Source organism: Talaromyces rugulosus, chromosome I, assembly GCF_013368755.1.
Source record: "Talaromyces rugulosus chromosome I, complete sequence".
NCBI classification, from domain to species: Eukaryota; Fungi; Ascomycota; class Eurotiomycetes; order Eurotiales; family Trichocomaceae; genus Talaromyces; species Talaromyces rugulosus.
The window spans coordinates 4,507,720-4,534,904 of record NC_049561.1 but is presented as its reverse complement, the minus strand read 5'-3'; the positions used below and the strand labels follow the sequence as shown (position 1 = coordinate 4,534,904).

Here is a 27,185-nt window from a genome sequence, read left to right as displayed (position 1 = left end):
CTATTGAAATATTCATTGCGTATTATTATCATAGGTAGAGAATTAAATGACATCAGTATATGGAGACTTTAATAACCTCCCAAGAAGTACCACATCCTCTCCAAAGGGATGCCACCTGACATCTGTCAGCCTCGATGCAGGAATCGGGTATCCACTGGCATCGACACGCCTCTGTGGTGACACCACGACTCCTCCTTGACCTAACCACGTAGGGGCGATAGTCACAATGACAGAGTCGACAGCAGCACTGTATTCTGGTTCTGACAGGATGGAATTGATAATGGACCCGCCACCTTCGATCATGATACTCTGAATATTTTCCTGTGTTGCGAGAAGATGAAGGATATCATTCCAATTGAATCGAGGGTGGCCATTCTCACTGGGCACAGTCTCAATAGGGATAAATTTCCCGCCATGTTTCTCTAAAAGCTCTTTCTTATTCTGTGATGGAGTGCAATTCTTGGAAATAATGACAAAGGGGGCTTTTCCTTTGCTCTGCCTTACAAGCGAGAAAATTTTGGAGTTTTCATAAAACTCCCATCGAGCGTTGGGATCGATGACAATTGGTCGCGGCTGTTGAAGGATCCCTTGACTTCCTCTCACGCTCGCCAAAAGCTCTGTATCTTTCACTGCCTGGGCCTCATCGATATGGACTTGAAAGGCCTGTAGTTGCTCGGAAGTAGCTTGTCCCATGGCGACTGCTTTCATCAACTGTTTCAATTCCGGGTCTGACGAGTGTGCTTTTGTGGCGAGCGTCCGAATGACAGGATCAGGTTTCGGTGATTCGTCTCCAGTCTTTGGTTTATAGCCGTCCGTACCTGCAATACGACAATTCAGACCAGGATCGTCAGCATTGGCAGTCCCAACTCCGATAAGAATCGCCTGGTGCCGTGAGCGTAGATAGTGCGTCATCGCTTTCGACTGGGGCCCGGACAATGCAGTTCGAACGCCCGGTGCCAGTGAGAGAGCAGAATCGAGTGATGTGGCGAATGTGAGTGTGGTGAATGGTCGACTTCTCGCATTTTGCCTATCTATGTTTGCTGGTGTTGGCTCTTGCTGTGAAAGCGGGGGTAGATACGGTTCTAAAAAGGGTCGGGCAGAGGCCGGGAAATGTAGCGCATCTGGAGGCAAGGAGCCCGACATCTTGTGGCAGTAATATAAAGAATAAAGGAAGCTCGAGATATGCGGTTCAGTGGTTGTTTGCGCTATACTTCGCAACGGTTGGAAGTCAAAGTCGGCCGATCCATCTGAGCTTTCATCCGGCTAAATAAAAGATGTGCTGGCCACGGACCCACCAAAACCCCACCGTGTTATCAATGTCAATGGCATCATATTAATACTATATTAATTCTAAAACATTTGAAATAAAATGGAAGAAATGAAGACGGCTGAAAAATATCTAGTAGCTTCACTGTTTTGGGACGCCGCTTTGATCGTCGTCTATCTATGACTCACTTTTACGTGTCGCAATACGAGGCTATAGGCTACCATTAGTTCTAGTCGTAACTATAAATGGGTAACTCGGGGGCACTTTTATTTATTTCAAAACCACCTTGGTGAAATTCTAAGCAGAGGAAAACGTCGATTATAAATCGAAAAGTAAACATCATCATGCTCTTCCGCTTGCAAAGACAACAAACCTCAAAAGAAACCCAGCGTCTGACACCAGGTATAATTGGGTCAACAGCAGGTGCTACAGCTGATTCAACCTTCTATACTGAGCTTCTTCCGCCACTACAACAAAGAAAGACAACAAGAGACACCCGGGTACACATTGAAAATGGGGATAGTTTCACGGTAGCCCAGCTACTGGTAGCTAGTGGCCAGACAAAGGTGGCAGTGCTAAATATGGCCAGCGATCGAAACCCAGGCGGCGGATGGCTTCGAGGTGCTCTCGCACAAGAAGAAGCGTTGTGTTTACGGTCGACACTAGCAGCTACACTGAATGATTCGCACTATCCTACACCACCAATAGCCGCAACATGGAGCCCAGGAGTTGTCGTTTTCCGAGAGGAAGTAGTTAACGATTGCCAAATTCTGGAAAAGAGTGATCGATTTGTTGTTGGCGTTGTTAGTGTTGCCGGTTTAAGACGGCCGCCGCTGACTGGAGATGAGTTAGACTATCGTGAGTGCACTCTCCCAGAGGATATTTCAGTTTCTGACAACCTTTCGTACAGGATTCCCAAAAGACACTGAGTTAATGAAAAACAAAATCCGGCAAATCCTTCGTGTCATGGCAGTCAACGGAGTATCATGTTGTGTGCTCGGCGCCTTGGGCTGTGGTGCTTTTGGCAATCCTCCTAAACGAGTAGCCAGGTTGTTTCGCGATGTTATTTCAGAAATTGAATTTATCGGTCATTTTGATGAGATTGTCTTTGCAATCCTGGATCAAAAGAGGGAAGGCAATATTCAAGTTTTCGAGGACGTCATTGGCGATTTTGCTATTGAGAGAAACAATGAAGTTTGAGTAGAATCTCTACACAGGATATTGAAATGCCAATCAATATTATTTTACATCTTGTAAATGCCTCATTATTTAGAGTAGATGACTACAACATTGAAACTGGCCATCAACGTCAACTTGTAAAATATCAATGATACTCTGCCCCCGTACGAGGTGACAACATATTATTGATATATCCAATGAAGCTTCTAGATGTTGAATTTTTCTCAACATTTATTAAAAGATGTTCATAAATAATAGGTACATACAGTACAGTAACTATCTCTAAACATTATCATTCTTTAGTGTGTCTCTGTCGTCGCTTGCCCGATTCTTTCCCGAATAGGCAATTTCCGGGCTGTCTTCTAGCTTACACTTGTGAAAGAAGAATTGACAATCGTGAATAATACCAAAAATTAGTTATTAGCTGACTTAATGAATTGACTAGATTTAAATCATGGTATTAAATTCATGAGATGGTTATCGGAAATTGTTATACATACTCTAACGTTGCACATGTGCCTAGATATATAAGACGCTTTGAAACCTCAAGAATACAACTTTGAACAAACTTTTAGATCTCTACAATCGGCCCCTCATAAACATGTCGTGCTCGGACAAAATAGTACACGAAGCTCAAAAACATTGTTCCTACTGTCCCAACAGCACTGTAATTCATTGTCGAGGTAGTCACCTCGGCTGTCGGTGGCCAGAAGCTGAAAAACACAGTGATCATCATATATACAATGGCGAATACATTGATGACAATTCCAACAATTCCCTTGATATGAAACGGTCCCCAAATGAGGGTTGCGCCGACGGTGTTGACGATTTGTGCGTCGTCGGCCGCTGGACTGCTAACAGCCTCGGATTCGCTCGGGTCGATAATACCACCTGTGCAGCGACGATACAGCAGCAAAATACAGCAGACCATGTAGGACAAATAAAGACCAGACGTGGACATGGAAGTGAGGTCATTGAATGCCACAGGAGACCCAAGTGGAATCAAACCTAGCAGAACGGACACAGTAGCAGTAAATATGACGGCGTTCACCGGTACGCCAGAACGTGGTGACACTTGGCTCCAGAGTCGCCAGCCTGGGATACCACGATCCCGTGAGAAAGCCCAGAACATGCGCGACGCGGTCGCTAGCATTCCGGTTGTAGCACAAATAGCCATGACGCTGACAATGGAAGCCATCGTGGTTGCTCCTGCTACCGAACCGGTTCCCTGTAGGAAGATTGCCATGAACGGATATCCCGTAGGTGAATTAATATCCTCATCGAGGTTTCCGAGGCAGAATAGCGAGGCGATCAGCATGCTAAATCCGAGAACGCCATTCAGTACAACGCTGAACATGATAGAAATAGGGACGATCTTCGGCGCATTCTGTGTTTCTTCGGCCATCTAAATTGAAGAAAGAGAAAAGAGACGTTAGTGAATTGACCTAAGTGGTGGCATCCATGAGAATCTCACATGGACCGCAGCATCGCCACCTGCAAATGCAAAAACAACACCGATGAGTCCGACGAAAAACGAAACTCCCTGGGTTTCAAAGGCACCATCGTTAACCCAGATTGCAAACACATCTTTGGCACTGCCGTGATCGGACATGTAGACCAATGGAATAAGAACGGCAAAGAAACCGATCACATGTAGTACCAAGATGAGCCCTTCGAATTTAGCGAGGAGGCTTGATCCGCCGACAGTATTTATCACCAGTCCGAATGCGACGACGGACCAGTATAGGAGGGTCGAGTGCCATGGGTGAGGGACGTAGTTAGCGTTTGACAGGGCGATAAGGCCCTGGATGATAGTCCCTGACAGGTAGCACGCAGTGCTAAACGTAGCCTGCCAGCCGACTACAGTGAGCCAGCCTATATATCAAGTCATTAATAATCCGATATTTTGATCTTGCGTTCCTTCAGAGTCATACCCGTGACATAACTCGAAAACTTGCTCGCTCTAGGTGCTGCAAGCATGGAACACCAATGGTATTGGCCACCAGCAGTTGGAGCCCTACACCTATCAGTTTGTACCATGGCTCTTTTTTTATACGTGGCACTCACATAGAAACCATTTCGGACAGCATAGCGAAGATTGCAGCGGTGCCTGCCCAAACGAAGATATAGCCATAAACTGCGCCGGCAGGGCCGCCACTGTTTGTTGTTAGGGCCTGAAGACAAATACGTCCCACACGGACAGAGATATTGCTTACTTTTGCAGGGGCTGCAGAAATGTGCTAGAATACCATAATTAATTTCCCATTCAGAGTTCTTTGGTCGATATTTGACTAACGTGAAAAGGCCCTCCCAAGTAATCAATATGGTAGTGCTGAACCCCAGAACAGCTAAATAACCAAAGTTGCGCTGAGAGAAGTTAGAATCATGTGATATGATCAATAGACCTGAGATGAAGAATTTAATAATACCTTTAAAACGGAGCGCTTTCCCAAGCGGGCGAGGTTTGCCTCGTCGCGTCCTTTGCTCGAGAGAGAGCCCTCTACTTCTCTCGAGGCAAGACGGTTACTCATCTTATGAGACTCCATTTACTCGGTCGTGTACTGTTCAGACCCAATGCAAAAAGTTGAAATGGAAAAGATCGAAATCAAACTCGCAGGTGATGAGATGCGTAGGAGAAAAAAAACATTGGTTACACAACAGCTACCGTTGCATAAGAAAAGGCCAGCAACCACCGATCAGTACCTTGGCACTTATCCTCAAACAGTAACATGCAACTGTAATAGGCCCAGACTGGCTGCCCTTTGCTTCCACGCTATATTGTCCAAGGAAGCTCGGAAATTATAATTTCACTAAATCAACGAAGGCCTCGACTAAGTACTAGTAGTAAACCGTTAATCCACCAGAAAGCCTACGCTAGAAGGCCTGTATTTTTGAATCCTTGGGGTTTCGGCCGGGGCCGCGATCTCCATCTGCAGCATCATACTTGGCGTCAAGTGTAAACTTGTTATTACTGGCTAACTACTAGCAAGGGTCATAATGAGACATGCATTCTCGGCACGACGGCGCGCCGGAAGAATGCGAATCCCTGTCTTGTTAGCTGCATCTCGGTCAACAGACTCAATCGAGTATTTTGAATGCGGCGCAGATAGAGTGCCAGCTCTCAGTGGCTGCTCACCCAACACCCATAAATTGCATTGCTGGCAGCCACGCCAAGTGTTGCATGTAAAATGTCATATGTGCCTACTACGTAGAACATATGATCCGATTTCTAGCAATGTCGATCTCCGTGGATCGAGGTCCGATTTCTATTTTCTTTGCTCATGATCTGCAGCGGGACTTTGCTCCCGTTATCTAACCAGAGATTGACTGTCTGCTCGTCCAATAAAAAATCCCGTCTAAATAAATTGCTGTTGGCTTGCTTATACTTTACCTAGCAAAGTCCTTTAGGGTCTCGTTAGATAAAGTTTGGACGTGGCCAGGCCATGTGGATCCTACGAAATACGCGCGCATTCCGGATTTCCGTGAATGATATCGATAGCCAAATAATGTTACATAAGTTAGGCTTGTGTATTTTTGTATCGATTTACGGTAACTGGTATCTAAATAATACTCCTTTGCCGAGGTAGAAGTACACTAAAGAGAGTCAGAAGGAGAAACAGTTTGATAATTATCGCCAAGGCCATAGTATGGGTACATCACTTTTATATTATTCTAGATTAAGTAGTCCTCCCAGATTATTATATACAACATCAATAGAACCGTAGATGCCCGTATCAATTTACATCGTCAGGGTTAGACGGATGGCGAGGCTCTTCGGTCACAGTGAAGGTCCTTACTTCACGAATGATCCTAGACTCGCTCGTCGCACTAGCTGTATCCCAGTCGGGTGAAGGGTGTGAGGTAGATACATATGCCTCACTTTCTCCAAGATCTTTGCCTATGCTTGGACCTTTCCCCGTAAGATTTCGCAAGTTGATCGAGCGCCGTTTCGATGCAGTTTGTGAACCATAGCCGGCGTATCTGTCGTGGGAGGAATTGTGACCGTAATGCCGTTGTGATTTATAGTGATAACTGCCTGTCAGTGCATCGAGACGCATACCGCTGGACCGGAGGCTGTCGAGGAACGGCTTTAACTGCGCCGAGCAGGCAGTTATGATGCTCGAAGTTAAAATCAACTGGTCTGTAACCGACACAGACCACGTTGCATAGGTAACGTCTGGATCATCAAATGTTTTGTTGAGGACGACGATATGAGCGATTGTAGCAGCGACGACACTGGAAGAAGAAGTTCTATTAGCCAGAGGTATCGCGTTTGTAACTGGAATGACACTCACAACACCCGCAACCCAAAGACAAACCCAATTTTTAACTTTCGTTCAATTCTTGTCTGAATACGGGCAATGACTATTAGAGTATGTGATACAATAGCTACTTCCGTAGCTATATTCGATGCGCTGAAGAAATTCTGCCATGATTGCTAGTCTGCTATTAGTTTTTGGTTCGTTTTCTTCATCAAAAAAAAGAAAATCTTACCCTGTCGTAACATTTTCCACTCAAGTAATCCCAAGTAGGAAGAGGTTGGCATTGAAACGCAACAGTGATGACAGAAACGAGTCCCCATAGGGATAAACCGATGATAAAGATGAGTGCAATCATACGATCAGCTGGAACTACCGTGATGCTTCGGAGGAACATGACATAAGAAATTTTCGAGCTCGCCAGGGAGACAATGCTAAGAATCTGCGCCGCGTACTGGCCTTTCAGCATTGCTGTTAGCTGGCTCTCGCTCAGTGTTTTGATATGCTCTCCATAGCCGTATGCCGTGGCTACGGACGTTGCGATTACTTGGGCTATTTCGAATATCTATCATTTAGAATTTAGTTAATCGTTTTTTATTTCGTGTGTATACTGAACAAAAATTTCTATTACTTACAATAGAAAGAATAATCACATAATCATCGGGAGTGAACTTGCGATAAATCCATGCTTTTGTCCCCAATCGTACAATAATTCCTAATATCGCAACGACCATTAAAAACCAGCATGTAACGTTTATCGCGGGGGTCCAAGTATCGCCCTTGAATCGAGTCATTTCAGTCAAAAAACTGTACACTGATAAAATGAAGTTCTCTCATGTGCTGGGAGAGAACCGAGCCAGGTCCGAAATGTTATTTTATTCATCCAAGTGTCATGGTATTTCGAGACAGTTTACGCAACAATACAGCCACTGTATGAGTCTGTAATGTCTAAAACCGCACTCTGATTAGCATCTAGGCTAAGCTGCTATCTACGGCGTCGGCCCGCGTAAAGTTAAACGCAAGTTGGTTGTGCCACAATCTTGGTTCTAGTATTTTAATTATTACTACCGAATGTCCAATCTTATTTGCTGGGAGATTGATTTCCGGTCCGCATGTTGATTGTGTTGGTTTGGTGATGTTGGTTGACCATGATTGGCAGAAGCGACAATCGTCGTTCCAGGTCATTTCTTACCCCATTGATTCTACAATTGTCCTAGTATTAAATAGCACGCTTCATCCTATGAAAATTCTGCTCTGCTTCACCTCCAAAGGTGTAGGTGTTGAGGGGCATGTACGAGCCGTTTCGACATCTTAGATCAATATTTACATGTATTTACTTTTTTTAGCCCAAGGAAGACCCCCAACCCGAACCTTGTCATCCAATTTCTTTCTTCCTTAAGAGGCTTCCAGGTACCCTCCAGGGTTTCAAACTTTCAAACTTAAAGTTTAGACCTCTTTCCTTGAAAAGAAAGTGTTCAAGTAGCCTCTTGCAGCCAATGAGGTGATCGCTAGGAATAATGAGACAATTATTACCCTGTCAAGGCAAATTAAAAGTATCAGCGTGTAAGCGACAACCAATGAAATATTTCCTAGCGCCAACTCCTTATGACATATTTCCCCCCCTCTGTTTTCTTTTTTCCGACATTATTGGTTTCGCTTTCGACCATACTCAAACCATCCTAATTGGTTATTATTTCCATCCTTCATATCCTGATAACACTACTGGGAATATATACTTCCCTAATCGGGTAGTGGCATGGTGCAGTGCCCGCCGTGGATGGGTCTAATCATGGATAATCCTTGATTCTTTCTAGAAGCAGACAAGGCTCACCGATGCCCGAACCAACCAAATCACCGCTCAATACCCTTACATCAAACTAGTCACACTTAGTCTTAGTATGGGCGTACTGTTTAATACAAGAATACGAAATCCGGAAATCACCCATGTCGTATCAGCCACCAAGTTGCAATTTGCGTTGCAACTTGCACACGGCATATGCGGCGCAGACACTGAACTTTTCTTTTTCTTTATTCTTTTCGCTTCTAGGTTCCGTAATTCCACCTCTCGTATAAGCCCATTGCGAAAGATGACGCATCTATCGCCCAATTCAAGTCGAACATCTCGATTCCGGAGCAGTTCCGTTACGCTATTGTTTTCTTTGTTCTTTTTTTTTAGTCAGAACCAACTTGGGTCCACCAGGAAATGTGCTTAAACTGTACATACATGTGGCATATTTCTTATTTATCTAGGGGCCAGCGGGGCCTGGGCGGCAATGGCGGCACCCCATACAACCCATGGTTCCCTAACACTATCCGAGGGGAATGGATTCATGTCTACTTAGCCCATGGCGTAACAGTTTTTCCTATGATAAACTTTCCTGAAGCAGGCCGCCACATAACAGCATTTTCAAGGGGCAGCAGTATTTTTTTGTAGTGCTCCCACTCCCCTCTCTGCGCCTCTGTGTAGTGTTCCGGAATTTCGACTGTAACGTTGTTGGAACCATAGGTCAAAAAGCCAACCTTTTGGTATAGTGAGAACCCAAACTTAGATGCATCAAGCCAGGAATCGAGGCCCAGTTCATCGGCTTTTGCGAGGCCCCAGTCAAGGATAGATTTGCCGATCCCTCTTTGCTGGTGCTCGGGGAGAGTAAAAATAATGTTGAGATCTTGAAAAGCAGTATTGTCAGCTGTGAAAGGAAAAGAAGAGAAACAAGAAACAAAAGCAATTGTAGCAAGAGACAGCCGGGGCTAACTATACATGAATGCTCTTTCTGGCCCATTCTTGTCCTCGGCTCCTCAAAGGCATGCATCACCAAGGTTGCGAGATCCCTTCCGACGCCCTCGGGGTACCAAACAGCGACTTCATTTGAAGGGTCGTGGCTCTCGCCTGGTTTGGGTACAAAGGGGTTTCGTTGGTAAAAGTACCATTTGGCTCCTGCGACGATTTTGTTTGTCTTCTCGTCGGTCACCTTTAACCAGATGAGTTCTGGATAGGCCTCCTTGTACTCCTCTCGTTGGCCGTTGGTGGCAGTGAGTAAACTGGCTTCACGGTCATTGTCGAGGATGGGAAAGAAGACACGGAGAACGGGTTGGTAAGGATCTTCGAAACATTTCCATAAAATGCCCATAATCTCTGGCAGGTCCTCATCTTTCGCGATTTCGATTTTGTATGTCATTTTTGTGTCTTTATTTGTAGAGTTTTTCTTCTACTTTTCTTTTGTTTTTCTTTCTCTTTGTTGTTGTTTTTTGTGAATTTATTTTAAACTCAATTGTCTCTGGACTTCATTAATTGGCAGGGAAAAACAACCCCCAACTGACGCACCAGTGAGAGCTATGCAGGCGAGGTCTAGATCTACTCGGGATGGCTTCCGTGTGATCGAGGACGGGCCCTACGACCGACTCTAAGTCTAGTCGCATTGACCCCCAAAGGTGAGCACGGCATATCCGAGGCTGGGTGCTCTGGTACCTGGGGCGAGATTACACACTGCATACGGCGATCACAGAATTCATGACAAACCGTGTGACATAGTCATCAACTACGTCGCTGGTGTCACAGATGATATCAAATTCAATACAGCAATTCTGAAGTACACCGCTTCTGAAGATTCTCGTCAGCCACACGATTTAGTGATTACCATCCGCGAAGACAGCGATAGCACGACTTTAATCACTTTCAGCGCTCAGGAGTATCTGTATCATGCGCACGATGTTGACCTCCTAATCCATTTATATGTCCGGCTACTACTTATTTTAACCCAACAGTCAGAGCTGCTGTTGAAGAATTATAAATGCCTTGCTCCGTTGAGACCATATGTTGAAGAGAAGAACCTCGAAGAAGGCGATGGCTGGAAGGAGACGCTTACACAACGTATCGCAAGAATCGCCATCTCTTATGCAAGTTCAGTGGCTCTCAAAGATCAATTTGGAACGAGTCTCACGTATGAGGAGATGGAGATGCGTGTGCGTTGCATCTTAGGTATTCTCCTTCGGGCTGGGGTCAAATCTGGTCACTACGTAGTTGTGACGGCCGTTCCATCTATTGATAGTGTGTGCTCAATGCTGGCTATTTGGCGTATAGGAGCAATTTACGTTCCACTGGACCTTGAACATGGAGCTGAGCGGCTTGCGTTCATGATTCAGGACTGTCAACCCGCAACCCTCATTTGCCGAACAAAGGCCGGGCTTGAGCATCTGCTAGATACTGATGCTATTCAAGTTTTGGAAATGGACATTTGTATGTCCTCATCTATTGAAACACCAGTCAACGAATCTACCAGTGGACGGGTTCCGGCTGTTCTACTATACACTAGCGGCACAACAGGCGTTCCAAAAGGAGTCTTGCTGACCCAAGATAACCTCCGAACTCATTTCAATGCCATCGACGAAGTGTACCCTGTCAGTCAGCAGGTGGTACTACAGCAGAGCTCCCATAATTTCGACGGGTCTATCTTTCAAATTTTAGTGGCTTTGCTGCACGGAGGTACCCTAGTACTCACTACCAATCGAGGGGATCCTACGGAATTGGCGGAGTTGATGGTGAGAGAAAATGTCACGTTGACGCTAGCTGTGCCCTCGGAGTACGCACTATGGATTGGTGAAGGGGCCCAGATCCTGAGAAAATGCAATTCGTGGCGTTATGCATTTTGCGGCGGTGAGAAGATGGTGCATAGCACGCTTCAGGCATTTGCTAGTCTTCAATTAGACGATCTAAGACTGATCAATGCATATGGACCTTGTGAGGCTTCCATCGCTTGTACCCTTGGTGAGATCGACTTGCGAACAGTCTCTACCGAGCTAATCCCCATTGGTCTACCGTTGCCATCATATAGGATTTCCATCGTGGACAACCTATGGAATCCAGTCCCAACAGGATGGCCAGGTGAAATCTGCATCAGTGGTAGGGCGGTGTCGTCTGGATATTTGAATCGGGCAGACCAGACCAGCGCTCAGTTCCGCAAAGTAGATGATATCCAGTCTTATCGAACCGGAGATTATGGCAGGATTCTGCCGGACGGAACGCTCGAGTATCGAGGGCGAATTCAGGGAGACACCCAGATCAAGCTGCGTGGGATGCGTCTGGAGCTGGAAGAAATCTCTACTATCATAATTCAAGCCTCCCAGGGGGCGCTAACAGACTGCGTCGTTATTGCCAAGGGCCATACTGACCAGTACCTAGCAGCATTTGTTGTCGTCTCTGCCACTTTCTCAGCCAGTGACGTTGATCAGTATCTTGCCTTGCTTATCAAGACTTTGCCTCTTCCTCCTTATGCCAAGCCAGCCGTGGTGAATGCCGTGAATCGCATCCCACTGACTAAGAGCGGTAAAATTGATCGAAGGGAACTCGGCCGACTTCCAATCCATCAGACATTGACCTCAAACCCCCCTGCCGCCTTGGACATAGTGGAGAAGAAACTGAAGGATTTATGGGAGGACTGTCTTCCAGTGACTGGCCTGCCGATCACCAGAAAGTCCAATTTCTTCGAGCTGGGGGGCAACTCATTGCTGTTATTGAAGCTTCGGGCCCGGGTCCAGAGAATGACCCAAACGAAAATTCTTATTTCTGATATGTTCAACTCCCTGACGCTACGAGAAATGGCTTTCATGCTGGGCGCGACCACAAGCAGGCAACAGGTAGTCGATTGGAAAGCTGAAACGGCAATCCCTGCTCATTTTGACCAGGTACAGTACAGTCAATCACATTCAGAACTGCAAGAAGTTATTCTAACCGGGGCTACTGGATTCTTCGGCACATCCTTGCTGCGGGCGCTGATTGATAACCCATCCGTAACCCGGATCCATTGCATTTCTCTGCGCCCTAATCAAGACGGATCTCCGAGACAACTTGACGTACAATCTTCCAAAATCTGTCTCTATGGAGGCGACCTTGCCCACCCGAAACTAGGCCTCCAAGAAGATGAGGCATTGCTACTGACCCGCACGGTGGATTGCATAATTCACAATGGTGCCGACGTATCATTCTTAAAGCCATATACTAGTCTCCGGGCTCCGAATGTTCTGGCTACAAGGTATCTCACCGAGCTATCCTTACCGCGCCGCATCCCCTTTCACTATATTTCTACGGCGAGTGTGACTACACTCTCTGGACAGGAAACGTTCCCGGAGATATCTGTTTCGCCATTTGCGCCGCCAGCTGATACATTGCCTAGTCATATCACGGGCTACACAGCAAGCAAGTGGGCTAGCGAGGTTTTCCTCGAGAAAGTCAGTGTTAGGTACGGTATACCGGTCTATATCTACCGTCCAACTAGTATCATATGCCCGGGGATGCTAGCGAACAATGTCGTCGGTGCCGTCTTCGAGACAAGTAGGCGCATGAAGGTAGTTCCGTCAACTGGTGGTTGGACAGGATATATGGACCTAATCAGCGTAGAACAGGCAACTAAGCGGGTAATGAATTGGGTAGTTGCCCACAAAGTGCAGACACATGGGACGGGGGTTAGGTTCGTGCATGTTTGTGGCGAAACTCGGTTCAAGGTCTGTGAACTAAAGAAGTACATGGAGCAGTGTGAGAAGCAGGGTGTTCTCTATCAGCAGCTTAAATGGGCTGACTGGCTGGAAAGAGCCAGTTCGTATGGTATCAATGAAGGCATTAAGGCGTACTTGGAGGGGTTTCTAGAAAGTGGTGAGATAGGACGATTGCCGTTCTTGGATAGTTCGCCTTGAACCATTGAGTGCTCTTCGTATTCATCTGTCTAGGCATTGGCCTCAATGTCTGAAGCTATTGTAGTTGAAGTTCGGTGGAATGTGGAGAAATTGCTTAATATCATTAGCATTGCTCTATGGACCTGTGAAAAATTGTGTAGGCCAGTGGAGATCTCACCAATTTTAGCATGAGCTCTCTCAAATTTATAAGATAACATTGAAAGCTTTCCTTGAGAAGTAACCTTCGGTTCAGTCCATGACATAGCAATCCTTATAAGAGTGTAATTCTTAACTCCTATAAGCTGGACCATCGGCATCTCGAGACATAATGGCTGTCAGCAATGCCGCAGATTTGGAAAAGGCCGCGCTGGTACTATCTAATACTATCTAACCTTGAAATCTTGTGTTTGGAAATACCCTGCAACTAAGAGAAGTGAAAAGAAAAAAAAACGTTTAGTCTCATGTTAGTTACGTAGTATTTAGATTCCTAGCCCTAGTTATAGGGATTAAAAATCTAGCTGTAGATGCTTACTTGTCGACATGTTTACTCAACTTCCTATTTGGGTGTTTTTTTTTTTTTTTTGGTTTTCCAGTCCTTCACCTACTTACTGTAACCTCCGATTGCTATGACGCTTAAGGCATTGGAATAAAGGGGACGAGCCCGTCAATATTTTCGTTTCTCCATATCAATAATCATTCATCCAGAAATTCAATATAAAAAAACAACGGAAATTAGCAGGTTGTCCCATCTCGGGACCCTTTACGACGGAATTGAGACACAAATCGACCAAGCATTTAAAAACGTCGAGTTGGGTTATATCACAGCGAGTAGCGCTGGATGGTCGCAGGTTTATTTAATAACGTCTTATTATGTCGGGATAAATGGTAAAGTAATGCAGGTGATGGTCAGGAATTTCAAAAAATATTTGCCAGATCACGAACCTTTGTGGACCTGCATTGAGGTTGCTTGCTTAGCGAGGCCTAGCGTGAGAGTGGGAATTGAGGCCGTGGCACATATTCCTAATTGATGTTTCCGTACATGTGGCGATTCATGGTTCGGTTAATTTATATGGCCTTGTATTTTTCTATATCTAATAAATACACCGTGTACAATACACATACATATCAATCAACAAATTCAAATATGCTTCTCATTCACCAAGGTATAACGATACCTCGCCAGTCCGTTCTCCATGTCCAGAACGGCCTGGTTGACGTCGCTCATTGGCCGTTCTTGGATCCAGGGCTGCACGTTTTTCTCAACTGCTAACTGGAGCATCTCCTCAATCTGCGCGGGAGGTCCAATAAGACTTCCTGCAAGAGACCGACCCTTCATGATAAGATCAAATGCAATGATGTCTGGAAGTTTGTCCTCGGGAGCGCCGACTTGAATTAGCGTGCCATTTGAGTCCAACAGTCCTATGTAGTCGCGGAGTGGCATGTTCGGAGATGAAACAGTCGAGACAATCAAATCGAAGCTACCGGCGTGATTCTGTGCCCAGTTCTCTTGCTCCTCTGTGGCAATGTAATCATCGGCACCCAGCTTGAGGACGTCCGCACGCTTAGATTCCTTTCTGGAGATCCCGACCACGCGGTCAGCTCCAAGGGCCTTTGCCCAAAGAATTCCAAAGTGGCCCAGGCCGCCAACGCCAATAATGGCAACGCTTTTCCCAGGACCACATTGGTTGTTCTTGAGAGGAGCGTAGGTCGTGATACCGCCACAAAGCATCGGTGCTGCGACAGAAGAGGAAAGGCCGTCCGGAATTCTGACTACAAAGGCACCTGGTGTTCTGTTGTAGTCGGCATAACCACCATAAGACTTGCCACCATTCAGGTAGACGCTGTTGTAGGTATCGCAACGACCCTTTTTATTGCACAGGTTTTCTCGGCCTAACGTGCAATCTTTGCATTTGCCAGTCCGGTTGCGGCAGGAGTCTGATTGAGCACCAACACCGACTCGGTCTCCGACTTTGATATGCTTTACTTCAGAACCTACCCGGACAGCAGTTCCAACAATTTCGTGACCGACCACGCATGGGTACTTAGTTTCCCCCTATATATTACGTTAGTTGAAACACAAGCAAAGACAATAGACATGACGCACCCATCCACTACGTAGAGTGTGTAGATCAGAACCGCAGATCCCGCAGTGGGTGACCTTGATATCGACATCGGACTCCTCCCAGGGTTTTGGCTCATAGGTTTGCCATTTCAGATTGCCAATAGAGTCTTTATCCAGGCCCATCCAGCCTTGAAAGGCGTAATCGGTGCCGTTCAGTTGTGCCATGGTTTTTTGTTGCGGAAGATGCAAGATTGTTATCATAGGTTATGAGTCGTAATACTCTCTATAATCTATTGTCTCCTTTTTAAATAAGGCAGCTATTTATATTTGAATCAATGTTTATAAATCAAAAATCAAAAACATTCCACTTGATTCTGCGTTATGTGATTAGTGGATTAGTAACTCAAAGCTTGGTTTCTCCAAAACGACACTTGAATTTATGAAGAATAAAATGGTGATTAAACTGGGTTAGATTTCCCCTTTTGAACTAGATTCCGCAAAATTATGCAAGTGGGTTACGGTGGATCCAGATAGCATGTCACTTCGATCCATGGAACTGTGCCGGCGTTTGATTAAAGCCGCGCTTAGACGTGAGAATTTCTATTCTTCGGTCTGAAGATATCTGAGATAGGTCCTTATTACATCATTTGTTCATTTTTTTCAACTTTCTACAAGATTCAATGCACTTCGACTATCCTTTGCCACACCAGAGGAGCATCTCCTCGGCGTCGCCTCCATGTATTAGTCGACTGCAAGATTTCTAAGCACCCCTTCAGAGACCATCCCCACTTTCTAATAAAAGCTTCGCTTACTTCCCAATTATTCGGGTCCCATGGCTGTCCCCAAACAAGCAAGGTTGTTCCGACACTTTTATTGTCCCAGAATGCGGTCATATCATGACATAATTGCCCGTCGTCAAACGAATCACCAGCAAGAATCAGATTATCGCGCATACGGGGAAATGGGAAAAAATCCAGCCAAGGGTGATGCGGGACCTTACGCTGAATGACTGTAGGACGTAGGCTAAGTGGAATATCATCTTCGGTGAAGCCGGGCACCTGAAGGTTGAATATAGATATCGAATCATCATCGACCATCCAGCTGGCTGTCATTCCAATGGCGTCGATATTATCTCTCACCGCTCGGTGAACATTTAACCGGCTTAAACTGATTAAATGCTCTAGTTTCGGGGCGCCTTCCAAGTAGCTTTTGTAGGCTGCAGCTTCAATCCGGCGCCGCACTATGTTTGCCGCAGTGGAAGTACATATGACAGGTGCATCCCAATCTTTATGCACATCTACTTCGCTCTCCTGAGGGGAATTGTATTTTGGACTTGTTTGTTGGCTAAGCGCTTTGCGGCTTCGCGTGTCGTCTTTTCTCCTCAAGCCTATCAGCACGTCAATTAAGGATCTTTTTCTTTATCTTGATGTCCATTTTTTTTCTTTTTCAATAGGGGTTAGATTCCCTTACGATGTGCTCTCTGGTTCAATCGATTCTGCAACTTCTTCCGTGCCTCCCGATCGGTTACTCCGGTCCAGTCGTCTTGGGGCAGGCGAATCCCGGCCTGCTGGCGCATCTGCGTCAGCGGTATGGCAAGAGTTCCAGGTGCAGGTAATAGAGTCGCGTTGTGATCGGCCATTGCAACGTTCGAGCCAGGGCTGGATTGGTGAGCAGGATTGCCACAAGACTGCTGGGGTCATAAGTGTGAAATATGTATATGCGAGTAGCTGACAAAACGTCTCTTTATTGATCATTTGAATTCCAGTCTAGCAACTTTATTCAGCGCCCTGAGTGTATCGATTGGCTGCAGCTATAGCGCTAATGCAAGTCGCTTATTCCTGCCAAGACCACGTTGTGATCTTAACTCCGATGTTCATAGTAATTAAAATGGGTTGTTCCAAGCCGGCCTAATCACAGCCTTCACACCATTTAGAAAAATGTGTCCGTTATATCCGGTATCTGCGTTCGTTGAGTGAGAGCGCAAATTTCAAATTTGAGTCGCCACACTCGGCTCCAAATGTCGGGATTACTTTCAGCTAAGTTGCCGAGGATATTAGGCTAGGATGTCATTTCTATCCGTACCGCTTGCACGTGATTTACGATGCCCTCAGTGCTCTTTCATGCTCAAATTGATACATTAAAATCTATACATGTCGTTACATCTAGATATTGGTAACATAAATCAGCTGGCACAATACACATAAATACTTAACTTAATGGGGTAATGCTACATAACCTGTGAAACATTCTAAATTTGCGCCACCGCCGGGCAATTTGCAGGGCACAAAATATCAATATATCGCACGTTCAATCAATCGATGTTCATAACCTAATTCTAAACTTCAATTGATCAGTTTACGTAACAGTGAATTTTCAAACCAACATTGATATGTTGATCAATTGATGACACGCCTACTTTAAGCGGAATAAGTAGATGCCAGAATATAACCCGGTGCAAACATACATGTAGGCATGGCATCCTCCCACAAACTTTTAGTTAGGGCATTTTGTTGCTGTCATCAGCATCTGTAACCATAATAATAGCATATATAGCGGCTTACAAAGTATACGGTAAAGCTGATTGGCATCTTTGTGTTGTGCATTTAGTTATTTTGATTATGTGCTCCCAGCCGACCTCTCCAGGGCGTATATCCGACGTGAAGGCAATCCATTCTCCATCCGGCGACTACGTAGGCTCAAAGTACCCGTTGGACTGTGAGGGGTTAGCATTACAAGCGATACCGTCGATAAGCGTCGAATACGTTAAGTTCTTCAAAACGGTCCCGATCGGGTATCGCGCAGCGACCTATATAAACGCGAGTGCATCGCTCAACAACAGCGCCCCTTCTCCCATCACATTTTACTCAATCGCCACAGTCACAATCTCTTGACTTGGTGAAGTCCACCGCCCAACTAGAGCTAGAATATTGGACAATGGGCGTCTTCTCCCCACGTCACGGTCACATCACAGCCCACTGGCCGTCTAGTCAGCCAATTTCGCCGGTCTCACGCTCTTAGCCAACTTGCGATGCAAAAACCGGATCCATCTTAGGGCGAATGCGTTGGGGCTCCTATCTCAGATCCAGGAATTGATCTATCTTACGGTCTCATGACAACACCAGGGTGTATATTATTCCCTGATAGTCAAATGTTTGATCGACATTCACGTCGTTTGACTGAGAAAGGATAACGGGGTCCAACTGAAATGGGCGCCCCTAGCAGGGAAAAATCACACCCCATAATTTAAAGAACCCAGCTGCTGGATAGGCGCGCCATCAGCAGGGGAAGTGGATAATCGCAACAGACATGCCAGTTCTAGAGAAAGGTCCGGAGGAGTACTCAGATAAGAGATACACCGGCACAGAAGTCCTTCCTCTTTCAGTCATCCCAGTCTCGGATCGCAGCCAGACGGAGCATCTAGACGGTCTTGTTGGACGCAGGACGGGGTATGCGAAACAATCTCCATTGTCCATGATACCAGACTAGCCAATAGTGAAAATATCATACATCAAGACCTATTCATTTATTGCGTTGCTGTTTATTTTCTTGAATATTTGCAAATTTCTACTTGAGACGCATGATAGAATGTAAAGAGAAATACATCAATTCATTTCATTGCAGTCGTGATCTTGATGGGCATCGACTACATTTGTCTTTCGTTTCTTCTTGATCAGCCGCTGACGGAAATGACAGGCATTATCTGTCACTTCTTTGAGTCTTCTTTAAGCGACACAATCCTGTTCAGGACGATCGAACCAGCGGAGCTATCACGATCTAGACAGAAATATGCTACGCGCATCCCTTGGAATCGAACACAATCTGGAGATTTTTGTGAATCTTCCGACTCTTTCTCGCCTTCAGATTTTGGCCATGGCGCTGTACGCCTGACTTCGTGGAGGCCGATCTCGACCATAGCGCCCGGAAAGACCTCCTCGGAGCGAGGATTTACAACCGAAAGAAAACCAGATGGATGCGTATCTGGATTATCGCAAGTAAACAGAGGATTATGAATGCGGACCGATGCCTTGATAGGGCTGTTAAATGATGGACAGTCGGAGATCCAGTGGATGTAGCTAACAGCCAGGTTAGTAACAGTCGGTTGATTAACATCACTGGGTCTATTGAATGATGGAGAATGCTCACGCTTTGGGTTTTTTTTAACTTAGTGCCTTCTTCAGGCTTATCATATTTCGCATGTATCAATGTAACAAGTCCGCTATCTGAATCTTTCTCAAAACTAGTTGCAGTTATAGGAAAAGGGACTTTAAGCAAGCCAACTGATGTGCCAGGAGTGAGTCGGAAAAAGTCTTCGCTAGCCGTCTCGCGGAAATCGGCTCGATCAATGTAGACTGTTCCAGTGAATGGAACATGACGTGACTAAATAATTAGTTATTCATGGCTGGAATTAGTCTTGCTTCGGGTAGACGTACGCCGAATTTTGGGTCTTTTGAAAATGGAATTTCCACCATCTCTAAGTAATCATTCGGAAGACCATCAATAATGACGGGGATTGGATCAAGAACAACCATCAAGCGAGGTACAGTCAATTCCAGGTGTTGTCGAATAGACTGTTCGAACCTCTTGATACCAATAGTCGTCGTAGCTTTGGATACTCCCAGCCCACCAACAAATGAAAGGAGTGCTCCGGGTGGGATGCCTCGGCGTCGAAGAGCAATAAGCGTGTACAGGCGTGGGTCATCCCAATCTCGAACATGACCATTTTCAATAAGATTCATGATCTTTCGTTTCGACAAGACTGTACCAGAGAGGTTCAGCCGGCCATATCTTTAAATCAAAGTTAGTAACGAAGACATAGAGAGAGGTGCCAAGTACTACCCACTCTCTTTGCATTGGCCTATAGACTTCCAGCTTGTCACACAGCCAATTGTAGGAAGTTCTCGACTGCTCAAATTCAGTCGTGCAGAGAGAGTGCGTGATGCCTTCCAAACTATCCACCAAGCAATGAGTAAAGTCATATGTTGGATAAATTCTCCATTTGTCCCCAGTACGATAGTGGATTCCTGCCTTGCTGTCTGGGGTTTCCTCCTTGCTAGTATCCCCTCTCTTGGGTTGGATCACACGATAGGCAGTTAAATCCCACATTTGAGGGTTCTCGGATTCTAAATCTTGCTTCATTCTCAGTAAAGCTTCCTGAGGTCCATACTTTCCATCCTGCATCGCTCTAAACTCTGCCAGTGATTCCTCAATTGGTCGATTTCTATGACTGCAGGCAAAGCGAGGAGTGGCACCTTTACCACCACCACGTTGTAGGGCGATTTCGCTTTCTGAAGGTGAAAAAAGATTAACCAACTACAGCAACTAGAGACTTATTGAGGAAAACACACTTGAACAATAACAAACATATGCACCGTCTCGGCGGATCAGGTCCTCTGCGAGCTTATAGAGGCGGTTAAAATAATCACTCGAATATGTTACCTTCACAGGGGTGAAGCCTAGCCATTGAATGATATCTGAAATAGCCGTAAAATATTTCTCTTCCTCTTTGGCGGGGTTGGTATCGTCATAACGCAAATAGCAAATTCCACCATGGTGCTTTGCGAATCCGAAGTTGATGGCGATTGCTTTACTGTGTCCTAGGTGGAGAAATCCATTTGGTTCTGGTGGGAAACGGGTGATAATCTGGTCGACGCCAGGGGCGCCCAAAGGCTTCTCATTATTAACTTCTGAAAGGAATCCGTTCCGAAACATAAATTCCGCGTCATGAGAAGCACTTTCGTTGGAATTCGCCATTAATTTCACTTCTAGCGACGCACCTCCGTCAGCTTTCTTCTATTTGCTTATATTCACATGTCGTTAATCTAGTTACTTTGAGGAGATATCCTCGTATCAAAATGTGCGCGGGATATGTTAAAGTTGAACTCCGGGTCGGTTTGACTTTTTTGTCTGCTGCCCCGCACTTGCGGTTAAAAGAGGAATAACGCTTTACCCAAATTGATTATTTACTAAAATTATCACGTGTTTACAAGCCATTTGTTGGCTTTCTGGATCGTGGGCACGATTAATAAGCGTCAACAAGGAAAGTTATTGGTTGGATTTTGTATGGAACAGATTGATATTATTAGGATTTAGGAAGCACACTATTCTAAACTACATAGGGATTGAGGCAATTTATATAGGTAATCCCTCACTAGTCTGTTCCAGTAGGGTAATCCCCAATAATTCAGGGGGATCAGGAGGGAGCGAAGTGAAAAGGGCCCCCGAAAAATATGAGACTAGTAGACGGGCTGTCTGGAGTAATGAGGGTGACCCTTTAAAGGAAACTTATAGGCGAAAGAAAGAGTTTCGGGGAAGTGAGAATTAGTTGCTCTATTCAATTTCTGGTATCACTTTGATGACCAAAAAAGGAGTTTTTCCTTTCGAAATAAACTAAATATGGCATAAATGTAGTATTTACACGCAGCTAGCATCGAAGTATATCGTCTCAACTGCAAAACAGCTATGTTCTTTTTTTGGAGAACACTTCTAGTAGCTAGAGGTGAGAGCTTTCTATCAGTTAGCGCAGTTTCATACTGAAGCTTGAATTTCACCTTGATGCACTGGTTCACCATGGATACCTGCTAATTTATGTGTTGATTTTTTGTTTTAAGTACCGCTATGGATACTATCAAGTTTTTCCTCACGGCGGGGGCATTGCATTAGTGGATAATTGGATTTTGACTTTTTGAGTGACATACGTGGTTCCCGAAGACTTGACCAAAACCAGTACCCTATAATCTAAATTTCTTTCTTGAAATTTCAGCTCGTTATGATGTGCACGGTTTCGCATTGGGGTCACCTCTGTGACCACCTTCTATTTAAGGTAACATCTCTCTATAGGTCATATGAACGAAATGAAAAGCGAAAGAGGGTGCTAACATCAAATTTCATTGGTGAACTACCTTAGTTATTATTGCATGTAGGCGCTGAGTTTTGGCGACGTAGATGGGGCCAATTAAAATAAGCCTGGTGTCAGCACTTATGCAGGCAGACTGCAAGTGCCTCCAATAGAAATTTAACCAACAAACGCTACTTGTAGCCTCATACACTTATTTTTAAATCCCCGAACGTTATTCAAAGTTATTCATGTAGGTTGAAAATTATCTATCGACCTTCGCATACGTTTTCTTTTGGCCATAATATACGATACACATTAAAGGCCAGGAAGAAAGAAGCAGTCAAATCCGAAAGGTTCACGTAGAGCTAACATATATAGCCGACATCACTATGTTGGTCTTTTTGTACCTATCGGCACTGGGGCTATTTTATTTTATCTTCCTAGGGGGATGTGTCACATCCAATGATTGACCAGGATGGCATTGCCAGGCGCTATAAGCTTACATATGTACCAACCGGCGCTTATATGCATCATCATGCACAAGGCTACAGTAGACCCACCGGTTCAGCTGTGACTGGAAGAATCCATGTAATAATATAGAAAATATAACCCACAGACACTCAACAGTGCCGCCAGTATACCCTTCGACGTGTTCTCGGCTGATGCGTTCTACAGGAGCTCATAAGTTTGGTTTGTAAAGTTGAGAATTTTCTATACGCCAAAGAGACCTTCATTCTCAGTAACTCTATATAGTCATGTAGAACGCTCTAGCTGGGAAAACTTCGAGATTCTTGTTAAAATAATTCAAAGAAACTTCGTGACTCGGTCTAGCACCTTGTATGGCTTTAACTGGGGAGAAATCACCGGATTTCAATATTCGGGAGATATAGCAGTCACATATTCTGCTGTATTCTGTTTGACAGGCTATTTTAAGTATCTAACACTGCTTAGTTCCGCTATTCGTTGCCCGCAGTGACGCAAGCTCATCCATACACATACCCCGCTGCCTGTGCCGCCGGTTTCCTTTCCTCTTGCAGTAACAAGGTGTGTGCCTCGCTGCACAGTAATAGCCTCATCACCAACAAGTGGGCTTAATTTTTCAGCCCGGCGCCAGGGAAATGTTGTTGCCTTTGGGGATAAATATTGCAGCCCATGCCAAAGAAATAATCACTGCTATTCGAATTTTCTTTCACCATCTTCTCCTGTGACAAGGATTTTCACCGGTTGACTTACACGCTGGTAAGTTACTTTTTGAACCTTATCTTGCATTCGATGTTCAAGGTGAGCTTACTAACAGTACTTAACCTACAGCATCTCAATTGACCTCAACATGCCTGAACTTACCAGCCAACTTTCAGGCGCGGAGTGGGAGGCTGTCGGCCCTCAAACTCCAGCACAGCGATTTTTCAAGGCGTATGTCGACACCGTAGATTCTGCTGGGTTCAACCATGGCTCTGGACAGCGCTTTTACGCTAAAGACGCGATATTCCACAACCAGAACGGCGTTCATTATGTCGGAGGTGACGAGATGTGGGCATGGATGAAACAACTATTCAACCAGTTTGAGCGCTTGAAACACGACTACCTCAGGCTGTGCGAAATTCATGGCGACGATGGAACAAGCCAAATTTTCTCACAAAATGTGAGGAATATTTGGTTGCCGGGAAACAGCACCAATACGCCGTCTGTCAGCATTCCCATGAGTTTTGTCTGTCGCATTGGTGCTGCGGATATCCCCGACACTGTTGAAGGACTACAATTTAAAGAGGTTTGGCTGTACTGGGATACAAAGATGCTTGAGCCTCATTTGCAACGGGATGCCGTCGTCTTTCTGGGGGAAAAGGCTAGGCTGTAGGTGATAGGGTTTGTTAGGTGGATAATAGAGAGTACTTGGCACGACATACTCAATTTTAATGCAAAGTGTTTAGTTTGGATTGGCGACAATATACACTTGATCGATTCTCATTCGCCTTTAATTTGGAAACCACGTCTTGCAGCTATGTATATTTTCATGGTTGAAATGATGTGTTTTATATCGAAAAAAAATAAAAAATATAGAAGCATCTTCATCCGAGACGTTCCACGACCCAGGGCTCTCCAGCGAACCAGAATTATATGCCTGGCCATCAATATGCTTGGTCGTTTCATTGGCTCCACGTTTGCACAGCATTTCGATCGGCCTCATTCTCCGGTTACGCGCAGCCTTGTGTAAGGCGGTCTCATGAAGAAAGGCATCCCTTGCCACGATCAAGGCGCTAAAGCGTAACAGTAATGAAACGCCGTCTTGACAGCTACTATCTGCTTCTAGATGGAGAGGCGTAGCATCTTCTACCATTTCAGCATTGACATTTGCCCCGTGTTCCAGCAGGATGTTGGCTATTTCTCGTTGCCTTTTAATAACGGCAGCATGCAGTGGCGTTTTGTGACCATTTTTCTCCTCGCTCATCATGTCGCACGAAGCCTTGTGGTCGATGAATAGTTTCATAACAATTTTTGCGGCCGTTAACAGCCACGGCGTGCATAGCTGTCTAGAGAGTAATAATATCCTAATCCACACAAGCCCAGAATGGCGGCCATACACTTATCATTCCGAGACTTGTTGGGTTTGAACAAGGCAAGCTGAAGAATAGAGCCAAAAAACTCACGTAAAACGAGCTGGCATCTATCAATTAATATCAGCGTTATATTCAATCGGCAGCTTTGCAACTTCCAGGTGATTGTTCATTGTCGCGTCTAGCAAAGGGAATCGACCGACTGTTGATGTCCTGGCACGCAAAGCCGCATGAGTTGACATAAACCGCTCATCTTATTTATCAATCTCTACATGACAGCTAATTCTATTAATAATTTTTCTTCTAAATTGGTGGTTGATGGAGACTTCCAAGGGCTTTTATACCACTATTGATTTCTAACTTGAATTCACAACACCGCGTACAGCATTTTGATTTGTACAAAACCTATCGCAAGAAACTGGTCCCCAAAAAGACGGCATGAACCATTTCCTTTGTATAGATATCAATCTATAGTTTCTCACATTAACATTCTCAAAACACCTGTTTACTCTGTACGTGGCGAATATTTGGATAGGGAGAAACAAGGCTAGGTTTCACAGTAAATGACTAAGGCAGGTTCGGGCTTACCCGGGTCCAGAAATCTGGGGGCCAAAAATATACTGCGTAGTATGTACGGGCTAAACCAAATTCTAATAATAATGGAGTGTAAACCTTTCCAGTCCTCGGTAATAATCTTGTCCACCCGTGCTGACCCATGATAATAATCGCCGAGAACGTGATCATTGTGGATCTTTCGGTTGTCCGAGATAGATCTCTGATCTGGATGACAGGATCTCACTAGATCCTCTTTTGAGTTTAAGCATCCAATCCAGGAACACATTGCCAGGCACATCTTGTGAAAGCTTCCCGCTGGCTCTAGCAGCAAGTCACGCCGTCTGCCTAACGTTCCTGCTAACCCATTTTCGCCGATAACTTGTCACCAACCACCAAAGCTTAGGAGCGACTCCAAGTGAGGGCAGAATGCCACTAATGAGGTTACATTCAAAAGTACCATCGCCTAGAAAGGCAGGCCTAAGGAGTCAAGACCTGGAGAGCCCAGCCACCTACCTCATTCGGCGTTCACAAGGCTTCGGGTCGTTAGATAGTAATGGATACTACCTACCTTGTGGCTTGTCCTCCCTTAAGTTTAATCCTCTGAGTCTCAACTCTTAATTATCGGGTCGATAAAGTGACTAGATGGGGGCTAGCACTACACGTTAAATGAGCTTGGTCCGACTACATCTATAAAAGTAAGATCTACCCCCAAGCCTGACGAAGTAGGACAGTTACTCCCGCCAAACATTCCAACCTAGCTCAAATCACTTGTCTTGACCATTCCAGCACACATTCATTGCAAGATGGTATTCTCTGTCAAGAGCTTTGTTCCTCTGCTTCTCGCAGGCGCCACCGTGGCCAATCCGGTGGCCAAGCCAGCTGCCTCCAGGCTACGCCGTCATCCTAGCCCTGCCACGTTTACCAACAACACCGGAGCAGACACCACTGCTGAGACCATAGGCACCTACACCTTCCCTACCTGGTCTGGTGCATTTTTGGATACAACCGATGTCACTAGTGTCACTGGAACATTCACAGTACCCACCCCGTCCCTTCCCGATGGTGGTGACTCTTCCACCGCCTACTGTGGATGTGCTTGGGTTGGAATTGACGGTGTTACAAACTTTTGCTCCGGTGGTTTGATGCAAGCAGGAGTAAACTGGTGCATAGAAGACGGAGTTCCGAGCTATTCTGCTTGGTACGAGTGGTGGCCCGCCGAGGCTCAGCAAACCTACGACGATATCTCCGTCACTGCCGGTGACCAGATCACCGTTACCATCGATGCAACCAGCACTACTGGAGGTACTGCAACCCTCGAGAACCTGAGCAACGGTCAGAGCTCCACCTTCACCTGGACTGGAGAGTCTCCAGCTCTGTGCGAGGTCACCGCCGAGTGGATTGTTGAGGACTTCACCGTTGGCGATTCGCCTGCCCCCTTTGCAAACTACGGCTCTGTCACTTTCACCGGCAATAGTGCTGTTGTTGGTGGAAATACTGTTGATCTTTCAAACGCTTACCTTGCCAACATGGTTCCATCTGGCAGCTCCAGCGTCGTTAGCTTGGCCAGCGTCGACGGTGACGATATTACCTGCACTTACCAATAGAGAGCCTCCTTTACCATATTGGCCTGCTGCATTCTGTTAAAATCAAAGCGATTTAGCTTTGTGATATTAACAAGTTGGGACTTATGATTCTATGTGATTATTGTCTACATATGTACTAAACTGTAAATATAATGTTAGATGTAGCAAGTTCAAATGGTCATTCTTGAATGGTTTCATAGACGTATCTAGAAACTGTTCTAAGGTAGACT

The 27,185-nt window shown here is 45.4% G+C and overlaps 11 protein-coding genes across 11 annotated transcripts; 5 read left to right on the top strand and 6 right to left on the bottom strand.

The window, feature by feature from the left end:
• Nucleotides 1–42: 42 nt before the first annotated feature.
• On the bottom strand, nucleotides 43–1,143 carry TRUGW13939_01534 (uncharacterized protein; the record flags this gene model as incomplete). Its single annotated transcript, XM_035484734.1, has 1 exon — nucleotides 43–1,143. One exon carries the CDS (start codon nucleotides 1,141–1,143, stop codon nucleotides 43–45), a length of 1,101 nt encoding a protein of 366 aa, XP_035340627.1.
• A 468-nt stretch (nucleotides 1,144–1,611) lies between these two features.
• TRUGW13939_01533 (uncharacterized protein) lies at nucleotides 1,612–2,467 on the top strand (the record flags this gene model as incomplete). Its single annotated transcript, XM_035484733.1, has 2 exons — nucleotides 1,612–2,125; nucleotides 2,178–2,467. 2 exons carry the CDS (start codon nucleotides 1,612–1,614, stop codon nucleotides 2,465–2,467), a joined length of 804 nt encoding a protein of 267 aa, XP_035340626.1.
• Nucleotides 2,468–3,017: 550 nt separating this feature from the next.
• On the bottom strand, nucleotides 3,018–4,992 carry TRUGW13939_01532 (uncharacterized protein; the record flags this gene model as incomplete). Its single annotated transcript, XM_035484732.1, has 7 exons — nucleotides 3,018–3,851; nucleotides 3,921–4,321; nucleotides 4,381–4,463; nucleotides 4,514–4,603; nucleotides 4,663–4,686; nucleotides 4,743–4,813; nucleotides 4,876–4,992. 7 exons carry the CDS (start codon nucleotides 4,990–4,992, stop codon nucleotides 3,018–3,020), a joined length of 1,620 nt encoding a protein of 539 aa, XP_035340625.1.
• Nucleotides 4,993–6,180: 1,188 nt separating this feature from the next.
• Nucleotides 6,181–9,881, bottom strand: TRUGW13939_01531 (uncharacterized protein; the record flags this gene model as incomplete). The annotated part of the gene is made up of 6 exons (XM_035484731.1): nucleotides 6,181–6,725; nucleotides 6,803–6,884; nucleotides 6,941–7,270; nucleotides 7,341–7,512; nucleotides 9,226–9,371; nucleotides 9,459–9,881. 6 exons carry the CDS (start codon nucleotides 9,879–9,881, stop codon nucleotides 6,181–6,183), a joined length of 1,698 nt encoding a protein of 565 aa, XP_035340624.1.
• Nucleotides 9,882–10,038: 157 nt separating this feature from the next.
• On the top strand, nucleotides 10,039–13,389 carry TRUGW13939_01530 (uncharacterized protein; the record flags this gene model as incomplete). The annotated part of the gene is made up of 3 exons (XM_035484730.1): nucleotides 10,039–10,075; nucleotides 10,135–10,167; nucleotides 10,235–13,389. 3 exons carry the CDS (start codon nucleotides 10,039–10,041, stop codon nucleotides 13,387–13,389), a joined length of 3,225 nt encoding a protein of 1,074 aa, XP_035340623.1.
• Nucleotides 13,390–14,063: 674 nt separating this feature from the next.
• Nucleotides 14,064–14,396, top strand: TRUGW13939_01529 (uncharacterized protein; the record flags this gene model as incomplete). Its single annotated transcript, XM_035484729.1, has 1 exon — nucleotides 14,064–14,396. A coding segment is annotated over one exon (333 nt), but the record flags the coding sequence as incomplete, so codon positions are not given.
• A 110-nt stretch (nucleotides 14,397–14,506) lies between these two features.
• TRUGW13939_01528 (uncharacterized protein) lies at nucleotides 14,507–15,655 on the bottom strand (the record flags this gene model as incomplete). Its single annotated transcript, XM_035484728.1, has 2 exons — nucleotides 14,507–15,421; nucleotides 15,473–15,655. The coding sequence occupies 2 exons, from the start codon at nucleotides 15,653–15,655 to the stop codon at nucleotides 14,507–14,509; spliced, it is 1,098 nt and encodes a 365-aa protein (XP_035340621.1).
• A 452-nt stretch (nucleotides 15,656–16,107) lies between these two features.
• TRUGW13939_01527 (uncharacterized protein) lies at nucleotides 16,108–17,069 on the bottom strand (the record flags this gene model as incomplete). Its single annotated transcript, XM_035484727.1, has 2 exons — nucleotides 16,108–16,817; nucleotides 16,901–17,069. The coding sequence occupies 2 exons, from the start codon at nucleotides 17,067–17,069 to the stop codon at nucleotides 16,108–16,110; spliced, it is 879 nt and encodes a 292-aa protein (XP_035340620.1).
• Nucleotides 17,070–19,133: 2,064 nt separating this feature from the next.
• On the bottom strand, nucleotides 19,134–21,181 carry TRUGW13939_01526 (uncharacterized protein; the record flags this gene model as incomplete). Its single annotated transcript, XM_035484726.1, has 5 exons — nucleotides 19,134–19,503; nucleotides 19,593–19,807; nucleotides 19,861–20,215; nucleotides 20,271–20,740; nucleotides 20,792–21,181. The coding sequence occupies 5 exons, from the start codon at nucleotides 21,179–21,181 to the stop codon at nucleotides 19,134–19,136; spliced, it is 1,800 nt and encodes a 599-aa protein (XP_035340619.1).
• A 2,414-nt stretch (nucleotides 21,182–23,595) lies between these two features.
• TRUGW13939_01525 (uncharacterized protein) lies at nucleotides 23,596–24,120 on the top strand (the record flags this gene model as incomplete). The annotated part of the gene is made up of 1 exon (XM_035484725.1): nucleotides 23,596–24,120. The coding sequence occupies one exon, from the start codon at nucleotides 23,596–23,598 to the stop codon at nucleotides 24,118–24,120; it is 525 nt and encodes a 174-aa protein (XP_035340618.1).
• A 2,055-nt stretch (nucleotides 24,121–26,175) lies between these two features.
• On the top strand, nucleotides 26,176–26,976 carry TRUGW13939_01524 (uncharacterized protein; the record flags this gene model as incomplete). The annotated part of the gene is made up of 1 exon (XM_035484724.1): nucleotides 26,176–26,976. The coding sequence occupies one exon, from the start codon at nucleotides 26,176–26,178 to the stop codon at nucleotides 26,974–26,976; it is 801 nt and encodes a 266-aa protein (XP_035340617.1).
• Between the last annotated feature and the right edge of the window lie 209 nt (nucleotides 26,977–27,185).